This window comes from Oncorhynchus clarkii, chromosome 24, assembly GCF_045791955.1.
Source record: "Oncorhynchus clarkii lewisi isolate Uvic-CL-2024 chromosome 24, UVic_Ocla_1.0, whole genome shotgun sequence".
Taxonomy (NCBI): Eukaryota; Metazoa; Chordata; class Actinopteri; order Salmoniformes; family Salmonidae; genus Oncorhynchus; species Oncorhynchus clarkii.
Genome location: NC_092170.1, coordinates 29,931,929 through 29,946,312, shown reverse-complemented (window position 1 = coordinate 29,946,312; position 14,384 = coordinate 29,931,929). Strand labels below are relative to the sequence as shown.

Sequence of the window (14,384 nt, the reverse complement as noted above, 5' to 3'; positions counted from 1 at the left end):
GGATGATCATCTCCTCTACCTCCTCATAATCAATCTCAGTAGGCAGGATGATCATCTCCTTTACCTCAACATAATCAATCTCATCAGGCAGGATGATAATCTCCTTTACCTCAACATCAATCTCATTGGTTTCTCCTGTCAGATCTCCATTAGTGTCCTGAGAAACACAATACAACATTGAAACATCTTTCCAGTGCAGCTATAATCTGACAGATCTACACTAGCTTTCCTCTACGTGACACCATGTGTGTGGATCTGACTGACAGAGAGAGTGGGAGCCTGGTTCTTATCAGGCTTCTTACCAGTACCGGGGTTTCAGTCCTGTCGGTGTTGCCTGTCTGTCCTCCCTCAGTCTGGGTGGAAATGGGTGGCAGATGCGTGGTCTGTGGCCATGCCAGGGTGGGCAGTGGAACCTTCAGTGGGGGCAGGCGATGGGGGAGAGGGAGGGGTGGAGCGGCGGTGGTCTGGAAGCTAGAAGGAGGGATGATAACGGGGAGGAAGAGGGGGGCAGTGGCTGTAGTAGCGCTCCGTGGAGCAGCGGTCAGAGAGACAGAGGTCAAGGAGGTCACAGTCACTGGAGCAGGTGACCTGTAGTTCTGACTCTTGATGGGAAGATTAGAGGTATAAGATTAGTTCACATTATTAATCACAAGATCACAGTGACAAGATACAGCCCACTGGACACAGACGTCAGTTCAACATCTACTCCATGTTGGTTCAACATAATTGTCTTGAAATGACATGGAAACAACGGTAATTTAACCAGTGTGTGTCCAGTGGGAGTACATGTGTATCAAAACCTAACAGGTCTCACATGCTGGGAGAATATTGTAGCTGCAGTAATGAATCAGTAATTAATATATGTCTGTATTAATACTGTATGAATCCAGTAAACAACCTACCACTGACTCAAGTGTAGTGAAGTCATTCTGCATGAGAGGCGAGACAGAGGTGCAGGGTTAGATTATGTGGCTAAACCTACCAACTCTCACAGTCTCGCGGCAGAATTAGACGTTCATCCATGTTTATCAAACGTCAACTTTCAAAGTTGTTCCAAATGTCACATTTTGAAATGTTTAAGGTTAAGTTTAGGCATTAACTCCAAATGGTTAAGGTAAGGCATTAACTCCAAATGGTTAAGGTAAGGCATTAACTCCAAATGGTTAAGGTAAGGGTAAAGTTTGGGATAGGCTTAAAACAAAAATATAAAAAACAACTTTCTATCGCTGGATTCAAACTTGCAACCTTCGGAATCAGATGCTTACACATATCTGCCATTCCTGTCCACAACACCCTAGCAAAACCGAAACCTAGTTGAAGGTAACAGTGATCAATGTTGCCCCTAGTGGCTGGTTTCCACGTCATCTCCTGACATCCTCAGACATGGATGGACATTGAATACTGACTTGTATAATGGGTGACCTGGCTGTGCTAAACATAACACACACAATGCATTTTTATAAAAACCTAACAAGCCTCCAACATGAGTTAATCCAATCCAAAATACTGCTGCAATACTGAAGGCTATGAGTTAACCCAATCCAAAATACTGCTGCAATACTGAAGGCTATGAGTTAACCCAATCCAAAATACTGCTGCAATACTGAAGGCTATGAGTTAACCCAATCCAAAATACTGCTGTAATACTGAAGGCTATGAGTTAACCCAATCCAAAATATTGCTGTAATACTGAAGGCTATGAGTTAACACAATACAAAATACTGCTGCAATACTGAAGGATATTATAGTTCACAATGTGAATTGTAAAGAAACCTGAATGCTATTCTTCCCTCCTTGTTCTTGCCATTATGCCAGCTGACCTACAGCATGCTGTGATGTGTTACCTCAACTTCCACAGCGGCTATTTTCTGCACTCTGTCCAGCATGGGTTCGATGCCCTCCTCCAGCTCTCTCCAGTAGTTTCTGAAAGAGCCCACGACTAACTCCTGCTGGAGCTTCCAAGCATCCAACATCATCTGGTCTTGCTTGATCTGCTTTCTGATCATGTGACACATGTCGATGTCTTGTACTTTCTCAAAACCTACAAACACATTTTGGACTTTGTCCATGAACTCTACAGCCGTTTCCTTGTGAATTTTCACTGGCTGCACATTTTGACCTCCTTCACTCTCTTCCTCTTCTGCCACCTTTACTATTTGTCCAGCTCTTCTCCCATTCATTACCTTCTTTTCTTTTGGGTGTATTGATCTTTTTCTGTCTATTCTTCCTGCAACCTCTAGCGCTGGCTTCATCAATCTCTCACCCTTCCCAAACCTCCTAACCATCCTTTCAAAATCAATCCTCTCCTCCAGCTTAGCTTCCTCTTCATTTTTGTTCACCTCCAGAGCTCTGTCCAGGGTCTGGCCTAGGGATCCCAGGTCTTTGGTGACCTTCTCATGGTAGTAAGCCAGATCCTCCTTCAAGTATCTCATGGTTCTCTCTCTGGCTTTAACCAACAGGGCCTTCTCTTTCTCCTCACATAGGGGGACTGTCTGTATCATTCACACACACACACACACACACACACACACACACACACACACACACACACACACACACACACACACACACACACACACACACACACACACACACACACACACACACACACACACACACACACACACACACACACACACACACACACACACACACACAGGGGTCAGCAACAGGTAGTTTAGTTTTTGGTGAAAAATACTAAAATCATCAGGAATTCAGCTAAAAATGTGTTTAATTCAGGGAATTTGTTCCCAACTATTCCCACTAATAAAATAAGAGACATACTGTATGTGATTGTGTCTCAATGAAATCAAGGTATGAAATTACTGTTCTTTTCAAATAAAATCTCTTTAGGGTTTAGTTGTGGTCAATTTGCAGTGTACAAATTATTATAATGAGGTGGATATAACAAAATAAAATACAAATACTCAATCATACACATTACTATGGTATTATGCAAATAGTTACAGCCACATTAAAGTTGACGAACACAGTGGAACACACACACACACAAACTATAAGGTCATGCTGCAGGACTGGAGTCCTACCTGTGTGTGTGGCAGGCAGTTGATGGTGGTCCTGTCAGGTGAGGGTGGTCTCGGGCTCTGTTCCACTGGGTCTCGGTTCTTAGCGATGGGCTGCAGAACACCCGTTGGTGTCATAGTCACCTGAGGTCTCCTGTTCCTGTTTCTGGACACACACTGTCTGGGTTCAAAGTCTGGGTTCCTGACCAGAGGACCTAACTGGGAGCACAATGACATGAGAACATTACACTCAAATCCGTGTATCTAGCATTTGAACACCATTTTTTTTGTTTATAAGCCATAGCATAGGTCCGCTTACCTGATAGGGTAATAAGGAAATCCATGTGTAAATCACACATGTTCAATAATAATAATAATAATAATAGTAGGCTATATTTAAATAGGGTAGTACTTTCATTACAGAGTTATCTCAAAGCTCTACTAAGGAAAAACATTACAGAAATGATATACAACAAAAACAACATACATTTAGAACAAAGGCAGGTAGTTTTAGGCCTATATGCCATGTTATATTGCTCTTAATTACCATATAGGGACGACGGGGTCTGCGCACTGGCTTACCCTTCCTTACAAGCGTCTGTCTGCATCACTGGAGGGAACAAGAAGGCCCCAAATTACATTCCGGACAGACAACATTTGTTAATGAAAAAAACAACAACATTTCCTTACTTAAATATTGTGAGAAATTAAACTCGATATTTCTCTAAAGACACCTTGTTCAAATTTGGCAACAAATAATACATTCACTGCCTTACTTTAAAAATTGACCCTCTCTACTGCCACCACAAATCAAGCAAGTAACCTACAATGTAGTGTTCTAGAACTCTTGTAATGTTCTACTTGTTATTATGACGCTCTTGAATAATGTATTTATTATGCACAGATGCAGTGTCATCACATGGCTGAGTTTTGGCCAATACAGGAACATGCAACAATGTATTACATTTCTGTGTGCATCTTCTAAATAATGGACAGCTGACTCTGATAGGCTAATGGATAAATTATGTAAACCTAATTTCAAGTTTACTGGGTCAGGGCTGTTCTAGGCTGGCCTATATATTACAACAGAAATGAATGGCTATTTACAAGTTCAATGTGTATTTATGGAATCAATAAAAAAAAGAGACCACCTACAATAGGCACGGGAAATAAATATATTTTGGGTTTCAATGCAGAAAACAGCGTGGTGAATAGACGTGATAGATGCTAACTGTGACGGTTATGTAGTTAGGCTGTGCCTTGGAGTGCGGACCAAAGGCTCAAAGTGATTTCAAGCACCGATTGAAAATGCCTTTAAAACATATGGGACCAACAAGAAAATGTCTGGAAAGTAGCTAGCCTACATTTGTTACAAACGTAGGCAAATATGCCAAGGTTAGGCTAGCCTATCAATTAAGATCAATTAGTAGACTATATTATAACTGGTTTAGCCCATTATTATTCCGTTAAAATAAGGGCTGTCTGTAAAACCATATTTAGCTATTCTAAAGTTGCAACATATAATTGAATGCTGCTACTGAAGCAGGTTTAGGCCTACACACCGGCTGCACCAAATCTTCAGATTAGGCTGGAAATATTGAAACAATTAGGCTAATTCACTTGATCAATAGGTTTCAGTGCAAATGCGATAACCTACTGCCCACACAACGTTCTTTTCACTTGGACATTCCATAATAGTTCATTGTTAGGCCTATGGAAAACAAGTGTAATCGCCAATTGTTGCATATTGGATCAAATGTGGCTTGATCATGTTGGGGAAAACAAGATCCTAATACCCCTGCCATCATTCCATCACCATGCTTAAAAAGTTGAATAACTACAGCCATCAACACTATAAAGGGGTTGCCGCGAATTTGACAGTCACTACAGGCGGCATAGTGGCAAGTAGCTTTCATATTGCAATACATCTACTGTAATCTAAATACAGTATCAAACCAGGTACCGTGTAATGACACAGTACAACACCGTAGAATTGACTTTATTATACTTCTTTTAAAAAGGACATCAATCTTAATTCATTAATTAACGGATGGATGGCTGGCTGGATGGATGGACAAATGAAATTGATGGAGGGGATTTGGGGTTTCTAAGTCACAATATTTTACTGTAATAACATGGGATTGGTACAAGCAGGTCAGCTGTGAGGTACACCATATCAATGAATATTTGCTGTTTCACTTCCAAGAGGCCTTAACAATAGCATTCAAACTGTAAGTGACTACAGGGCAAAACAGACTAAAAGAACATGGCAAAATGCTCAACCAGATTTAAGGCTTGCTGCCACTCTAATCTGTCCCCTATACATTTTAAAATGATGGTGCACTACTAGCGCATACTTGTTAAATTGTTAGGCCTACAGCACTCTTACCAACAATAGCCTCTTAAAAGACACGCCTCAAAATATGTTAATGAGCCAGCCTATCATGCACCCACTAGGGCCAAAGGGACAGAGAGTAAAGGCCTATTTACAGTTGAAGTCGGAAGTTTTCATACACTTAGGTTGGAGTCATTAACACTTGTTTTTCAACCACTCCACAAATTTCTTGTTAACAAACTATAGTTTTGGCAAGTTGGTTAGGACATCTACTTTGGTCATGACACAAGTAATTTTTCCAACAATTGTTTACAGACAGATTATTTCACTAAAATTCACTGTATCAAAATTCCAGTGGGTCAGAAGTTGACATACACTAAGTTGACTGTGCCTTTAAACAGCTTGGAAAATTCCAGAAAATGATGTCATGGCTTTAGAAGCTTCTGATAGGCTAATTGACATAATTTGAGTCAATTGGAGGTGTATCTGTGGATGTACTTCAAGGCCTACCTTCAAACTCAGTGCCTCTTTGCTTGACATCATGGGAAAATCAAAAGAAATCAGCCAAGACCTAAGAAAAGCAATTGTAGACCTTGACATGTCTGGTTCATCCTTGGGAGCAATTTCCAAACGCCTGAAGGAACCACGTTCATCTGTACAAACAATAGTACGCAAGTATAAACACCATGGGACCACGCAGTCGTCATACCGCTCAGGAAGGAGACACGTTCTGTCTCATAGAGAGGAACATACTTTGGTGTGAAAAGTGCAAATCAATCCCAGAACAACAGCAAAGGACCTTGTGAAGATGCTGGAGGAAACAGGTACAAAATTATCTATATCCACATAACCTGAAAGGCCGCTCAGCAAGGAAGAAGCCACTGCTCCAAAACCACCATAAAAAAGCCAGAGTACGTTTTGCAACTGCACATGGGGACAAAGGTCGTACTTTTTGGAGAAATGTCCTCTGGTCTGATGAAACAAAAATAGAACTGTTTGGCCATAGTGACCATCGTTATGTTTGGAGGAAAAAGGGGGAGGCTTGCAAACCGAAGAACACCATCCCAACCGTGAAGCACGGGGGTGGCAGCATCATGTTGTGGGGATGCTTTGCTACAGGAGGGACTGGTACACTTCACAAAATAGATGGCATCATGAGGCGGAAAATTATGTGGATATATTGAAGCAACATCTCAAGACATCAGTCAGGAAGTTAAAGCTTTGTCGCAAATTGGTCTTCCAAATGGACAATGACCCCAAGCATACTTCCAAAGTTGTGGCAAAATGGTTTAAGGACAACAAAGTAAAGGTATTGGAGTTTCCATCACAAAGCCCTGCCCTCAATCCTAAGGAAAATTTGTGGGAAGATCTGAAAAAGCGTGTGCGAGCAAGGAGGCCTACAAACCTGACTCAGTTACACCAGCTCTGTCAGGAGGAATGGGCCAAAATTCACCCAACTTGGGAATCTTGCAGAAGGCTACCCAAAACGTTTGACCCAAGTTAAACAATTTAAAGGCAATGCTACCAAATACTAATTAAGTGTATGTAACTTCTGACCCACTGGGAATGTGATGAAAGAAATAAAAGCTGAAATAAATCATTCTCTCTACTATTATTCTGACATTTCACAATATTAAAATAAAGTGGTGATCCTAACTGACCTAAAACAGGGAATTTTTACTGGGATTAAATGTCAGGAATTTTGAAAAACTGAGTTTAAATGTATTTGGCTAAGGTGTATGTAAACTTCTGACTTCAACTGTATTTCTTCCAATTTGGCCAATATTACAGGCTTATTAAAAAAAATAAGATAAATGTTGATGTGGTAGTGCATGTCCCTTTATTTGCATTTCCAATGCGCATTTCAAATCTGATGTTGCAAGTGTGAATTGCCTTATATATATATGCCTCTAGATCCGGAATAAGTAACCTAAAAAAGCGGATGTAGACGGGCACACTGGCCCAACAGGAATGATTGTGTTCCTCATAATTAGCAGCCAAAACGAGCGCGGTTTAGGGCGTCTGGGAATGGGAACTATTGTGGCATTGTCATTCTCACGCTAATTCTGATCACGGGGACGCGTGACCTGATGGTAATAGAGAGAACAGCAGGAAAGGGCGCGAGCACCTCTTTACAAGTTGGCCTTTTAATTCGGGCTCTCTGATATTCTCTCCGCTGTTGCCTCAACTATTTTTACCGATTAGTTGATTTTTGGCCCTTCTGTGCCACCAACCCATAACAAGATGGAACTTTCTGTAAGTCCCCATTATAGTGCCTGCACAAAAATGTCACAAATTGGCACTCCAACATTGAATAGACAATTGGATCAATTGGGTAGGCCTATATAAAAATGTGATCCACGAAAATGTTTTTGCCTTGTGACACTATATAGATACAGTCCTGTGAACGTAACAAGTTTTTCTGTCGGTGGTCGCTACTTTCTGGAAAAGGACGCATGCGCCGCGACCGTGGGGTATTTATGTGTGACCCTCTGAAGGACGTTTCCTAGTGACGAGAGACAAGTGGCTGTCCCATTGGGCTTTGTATGGTCAAAGACCTCCCCAAAAGTCACCCAAGTTTTCTGGAGTTTCACAAGAAACCCCACCACTCAGTGAATTCATCAGCCACAGCCTCTTCAGAAAGCCACCCATTGTGACTGTATAGGCCTACCATCTGGATTTATACTCATTCCGGTCCACTAATTCAAAGCCTTGTACACTTGCCTGTCTTCTGTCAGTGCCAACTGCCTACTGAAGGTTCGTTAAGTATTAAGGCTCTAAGGACCACATTCCTTTTAGTTTAAATTAATCTATCAAATAAAAAACAACAATATCATCCATAGCTCATGCAAAAATAAGGTAAGCTGTTTTGACATGTCATGTATTGTTAATAGGCTACCATTCAGGGTTGGGTCACATCTAATTGATGGCAGCCAATTCAGGCATCAGGAAGCAAACTGAAATTCCAATTCAATTATTATTATTTTCTTTTTCAATGACTTCTAATAAACTGAAAAGTAGAAGCTATTTATTTTCAAAAGTTGTACTATTTTTTATTAAAAATTCAAATTACTTCCTGAATTGACTGTCTTCAATTCGAATTGACCACTTTAGGCTACACTGTTTCATGTTTGCAAATTCAACAAGTGTTATGACCACTAATTTCACAACTAGACCCATATGCTATTCTCATGCATAACAATGTGATATAAAAATATAGCTCATGAATAATCCAAATAAAGTGATCAACGACCACACATAAGCTATTGCTCATACTGACGCTTTATTGTGATGCTGGATGGTCACACACCTGACAGAAAAACAGCGGTCAGGGCGCACCTGCCCTAACTTCCCATTAGTCACTTCCTACTCACTGAGAGAGAGCCTTCTCCCAGTCTGGACCGTCCACTTGTCCTTCCACAGGGTTAGTATAGTACTCTCTTCATGGTGATTAGGTTCGGCTGAATACCGCCCATTGTTCGGTGGGGTTTCCCACGTTCTAGCGTTTGCCCGGCAGTCGTGTGGCTCAAGTCAAACACAGAGCCGCCGCCGTGAATCCCTTAGCCTAAGGCCGGCTCGCGGGAGGGACATCTGTCCGTGTGGTCACTCGGACATCTGCTCTCCCTAACTCGGAGTTAGAAAAATTGACAACATATGTTTAGCTTACAGTTTTCAAACATTTCCTCTGTCTGGCTCAGGCTAACCAAAGTTGTAAGTAAAAATATATATATATATTCATTAATAATCAATCATGATCAATATCCGACAGGATGTTCAAGTCATTTATCCTTGTTGATATTAGATTAGTTGATATCATGTGGAATTAGGCCTAACTACACTCATCCATATCCCGCACCTGCAGAACCAGTAGGTGATGGGATTTAATTTTATTACAAAGAAATTCTGAACATGAAACAAGCACTTTCAATCGATTGAATTTTAATCAATTCATTCGATTGAAATCTGACCAACTTTAGACAATCCGTTGAGGAGCCTAAAACCTACTGAATTGCTGAACGAGGGCAGAGTTGAAAATAGTTTGAAATAATCGTCATTAACTTTGAATGTAATTGCTATAGGCTTTTCAATCATGAACATATACAAGATCCCTTGCCATTGCGCGAACATCATTTAGGGTACATCTCAGGAAAAGCATATAGGCTTAATAACTGCTTGGATCAACTGAAAGAAACCGCTACATTCAATAAAAAATATTGACACTTTTCGTTATAGGCTTTTGGCTTAATTTTTCAGAGCAATTAGTTTAGGTTTACTCTTCACTCAGAATTTAGTCACTAAAGTTTCTCATCATCAACACTTCCCTGACCACTTGCCAGTATCGACAACGATACAGACTGATAACAATGACCACAGGGCGTTGTGGGTATTTTTTCTATGTGAGACTTAAGCGGATAGGTTTCGCCTTTTCTCGGGTTAGCCTAACGCTGTCCCATTTCATTGGCATGAATAGTCAAGGGGTCCCTGGTGTGACCACGGAATTTACTCACTCTTGTTCGGCCCTGCGAATGAAAATCCTGAGGGGACCCGCACGCTTTGCGTCACGAGAAAGAGAGAGAGTCAGAGAGAGCGAGAGGATAGGGGGGGGGGGGGGTTCAGGGTGGACATCTGTCTCATGTATTTTTTTCCAGGGCGGGTAGCTCGGCTATTGAAAAGAGGCAGTGACCTGTCATCCCTGACTGATGGGAGCGGGCGCTGGGAGCGACCCCATGTGTGGGAAAATACCTCGGCCAAAGAGCTCGGGCATTCAAATGCTAATTCTGCCCTATAAATAAGAGCGGTGCGTGGTGCGAAAGGCTTTACAGACCCTAGACTCAGCCGGGAAAGGAGAGCTATACTCTAACTACACAACTATACGGAGCGTAAAGGATAGATGACAGCTAGCACCATGGCTCACAACGTGGGGAAACAATCGAGTGCCAAGGAGGAGAGAAAGGTATTGCCTTTGTTCCCGCGGATATATATAAACCTAATCAACAGGTGTCTTTTATCGGATATGCTCACACTTAATGATTGTCTGGTCCAATTTGTGACTGTCTGGTCGCCATTAACCCATCGCTTTCCATCTCTAGCTGCGGAAGCCGATAATTGAGAGGAAAAGACGGGAGAGGATTAATAACTGCTTGGATCAACTGAAAGAAACCGTGGTCGGGGCGTTCAGTCTTGATGTGGGTAGGCCTATATACACTATATTTTAATTGTTATAAATGCTCAATTATATGGAGTGTGAAAGACACAGTGTAAGTTATTTGTTGACCCTAACTTTCCATTTCCCCAAACAGCAATCGAAACTTGAAAAGGCGGACATTCTAGAGATGACAGTGAAACACCTGCAGAATGTTCAGACTCATAGATTCAGTGGTAAGTGTCCGATCAAGTGGCTTGACTGAAGAAGCATGCAAGTGCCAGGAGAGTTTTCAAAGTTGTGCCTGCATGTGATACTCTATGTAACGTGTCAGCACGTTGGAATGTTAGACACATTTAATGGAGACTGGTGGGAATATTTTCATCAGTGAATGAATAACAGTCAATAAGAACAATACGAATAATCATGTGAGTATTATTACTTATATAGCTTTATTATTTAATTTAGTTTTGATCCATATTATTTCTTGGTTTAAACTTAAAACAATTGATTAGTCAAGTGTCCTTAATCTTGGTCCAGGGCACTCAAAGGGGTGCACATGTTTTGTGTTTGTCGCAGACCTACACACCTGATTCCACTAAGCAGCTCATCATCAAACCTTTGATTAGTGGAATCATGTGTGTAGTGCTGCGACAAACACAAAACATGTGCACCCCTTTGAGTGCCCCTGGAACAAGATTAAGAAACACTGCAATGCATTATGCGAGGCACTGAGGCATCACTATAGTCCCTGGTTCGAATCAAGGCTGTATCACATCCGGCCATGATTGGGAGTCCCATAAGGTGGCGCACATTTGGCCCAGCGTTGGCCAGGGTAGGCTGTCATTGTAAATAAGAGTTTGTTCTTAACTGACTTAACAAGTTAAATAAATTAAAACATCGATATAATAATTACTCATTTATTATGGGCAATAGGCCAGTCTGGATGCAATACATCCTGCCTCCAACAGATGACGCTATGACCCATGTTTGACCCAGTGTCTCCTCCCATCCACAACAGACCCCAACTTAGACCTAGATGCACAGCAGAAGTACAGCACAGGCTACATCCAATGCATGCACGAGGTCCACAACATGCTGCTCAGCTGCGAGTGGATGGATAAAACTCTTGGCTCCCGCCTGCTCAACCACCTCCTCAAATCCCTGCCCCGCTCCAGTGAAGAGCGCCTCTCTCAGGCCAACCCCAACCTCAGGCCTGACACCCACCCACCCAGCCAGGGGCCTGGAGCCCCCACTACACCCCTCAGAGGGGACCCCAGGTCTGGTAGGCAGGGACAGAGGGAGGGGCCCCTGTCCCACATGGTGGGGCCCCAGGACAGCCCCCTGCTCCTGCTCGGGAGCCCCCAGCTCCTCAGCCCCCACCTGGGCATGCTGGAGATGTGGAGGCCCTGGTAAACTGTACTGGCGTGCTGGATCTTTACGTTAGACCCTCCTCTGTTATGTATCTTATAGATATGCTACTCAGAAGACATTGTGTTCGATTGTGGGGCGGTTGTGTTCCTGATCTAGGTGTGCTATATATATATATGCAGACCGTAGCCTGCATTGTAGAAGGCGCTTATTCATATTTTTCTTATATTTATTGTATTAACGTCTTTATTTATTAAATAAGAAAAACATTTAGCTTCTTAGCTCTAGTCGCAAATAGCTTTTGTTCTGCTCCCTTCTTTGTTTATATTATTAACCAATATTAATACAAATGTGTATGCAATTTCTGCAGTTATCTATTTTATTTATGTGAACACACACACACACACACACTTTCTCCCTTTTATATATAGAGGGCTGTTTTGATCCTATCAACATCATGAGATTAATCCATGTTAAAAAATATATGAATGATGCTGAGGCCTACAGCTACTACATATTATAGTACATTTATAAATGGTTACAAATGATTAGGCTTATAACATTCATTGTATTTCATTTATTAGACTCTTGCTTGCAGTGTGAATGAATATAAGCAACTGGATTTAGTAATATTAAATTCATTATCTGGTCCAGTTGGACAGGCCATAAATATACAGGTAACTGTCAAAATAAAGGAAACCCTTGAGTAAACAAGTGTTTGGTTAATCACTGGTAATATTTGTGTAGGGCCTAATGGTAGTAGTAGAAGGTAACACGTTCATTATTATTTTCAACTACAGTATTGGCAAACCATTATTTGTTTACAATAGTGAATCATTTTTTTCCGACAAATGAACGTTATTCATAGGCCTACTGGGTGCATTTTAAAGAAATGATTGAATTCGAACATTTAAAACGTTGCTGAAGTACATGGTCCCTCTATAATAATTGGCCACAGAGCTAATGAAGCCACCGTGTGGTGGCAGAGAGGGGAGAAAAGAGAAGAGATGGAGAAGTGCGCCCGATCCCTCTGCGGTTTCAATTCAATTCAATTCAAGGGCTTTATTGGCATGGGAAACATGTGTTAACATTGCCAAAGCAAGTGAGGTAGATAATATATAAAGTGAATATATAAAGTGAAATAAACAATAAAAATTAACAGTAAACATTACACATACAGAAGTTTCAAAACAATAAAGACATTACAAATGTCATATTATATATATACAGTGTTTTAACAATGTACAAATGGTTAAAGGACACAAGATAAAATAAATAAGCATAAATATGGGTTGTATTTACAATGGTGTTTGTTCTTCACTGGTTGCCCTTTTCTCGTGGCAACAGGTCACAAATCTTGCTGCTGTGATGGCACACTGTGGAATTTCACCCAGTAGATATGGGAGTTTATCAATATTGGATTTGTTTTCGAATTCTTTGTGGATCTGTGTAATCTGAGGGAAATATGTCTCTCTAATATGGTCATACATTGGGCAGGAGGTTAGGAAGTGCAGCTCAGTTTCCACCTCATTTTGTGGGCAGTGAGCACATAGCCTGTCTTCTCTTGAGAGCCAGGTCTGTCTACGGCGGCCTTTCTCAATAGCAAGGCTATGCTCACTGAGTCTGTACATAGTCAAAGCTTTCCTTAATTTTGGGTCAGTCACAGTGGTCAGGTATTCTGCCGCTGTGTACTCTCTGTGTAGGGCCAAATAGCATTCTAGTTTGCTCTGTTTTTTTGTTAATTCTTTCCAATGTGTCAAGTAATTATCTTTTTGTTTTCTCATGATTTGGTTGGGTTTCTCGAACAAAAGCGGGCCGAGACAGCTGCTCTCTCCCCAGTCCAGACCATTAAGAGGAGAGCTGGAGCGGAGCGTGGGGGTGGCGAGGTGCCAAACCCCTCCACTTCAAAGCCTCTGGACACGGCCTTCATTTAGGTTGTGTATATGTTACTGGTGCCTAATTGCTGTAGCAAAAACCTTGTGTGTAAAACTCACTCTAATGGTATCATGTTGTTTATCTGGTGACAGGACACATTTTCGTGCTTGTTTAGATAGACACAAATGCGCTATTGCATGTAATTTGCATGTCAATCCGCTGTACATATGTACACATGCAACGACGCCAAATGGTTAAACACCTATCAGACATAAAGAAATAGACAATTGTGCGTTAAAAAAAACACAGACAGTGAAATGGGGATAATGGATAAGAGTCCATTTCTAGACATGACATAGGCTGCGTTTACACAGGCAGTCCCATTCTGATATTTTTTACACTAATTGGTCTTTTGACGAACCAAATCAGCTCTTTTGCCAATAATTGTGCAAAAGATCCGAATTGGGCTGCCTGTGTAAACACAACCATAATAACCCAATTGTTATTGAACAAAAACCTGAAGCTATTTTAGAGGTATAACTGTAAGGGATGAGCAAATACAAACATGCATGACTTTTAAAGAGTATCATTTCAAACTAAGTCGGGTCTATTTAGCAGGTTCTGGGAACCTATTTGT

General features: G+C 41.4%; 1 protein-coding gene across 1 annotated transcript; it reads left to right on the top strand.

The window, feature by feature from the left end:
• The first annotated feature begins 10,249 nt into the window (after nucleotides 1-10,249).
• On the top strand, nucleotides 10,250-12,169 carry LOC139383073 (transcription cofactor HES-6-like). The gene is made up of 4 exons (XM_071127380.1): nucleotides 10,250-10,312; nucleotides 10,449-10,544; nucleotides 10,659-10,737; nucleotides 11,523-12,169. The coding sequence occupies exons 1-4, from the start codon at nucleotides 10,250-10,252 to the stop codon at nucleotides 11,915-11,917; spliced, it is 633 nt and encodes a 210-aa protein (XP_070983481.1). The 3' UTR covers nucleotides 11,918-12,169.
• Nucleotides 12,170-14,384: the final 2,215 nt, after the last annotated feature.

Excerpts from the sequence above, each read along its gene's own strand:
- LOC139383073 (XM_071127380.1), top strand. The coding sequence starts at position 10,250 with ATGACAGCTAGCACCATGGCTCACAACGTGGGGAAACAATCGAGTGCC. Across the intron at positions 10,545-10,658 it reads TCGGGGCGTTCAGTCTTGAT|CAATCGAAACTTGAAAAGGC; the intron begins GTGGGTAGGCCT and ends TTCCCCAAACAG. Across the intron at positions 10,738-11,522 it reads TCAGACTCATAGATTCAGTG|ACCCCAACTTAGACCTAGAT; the intron begins GTAAGTGTCCGA and ends CATCCACAACAG.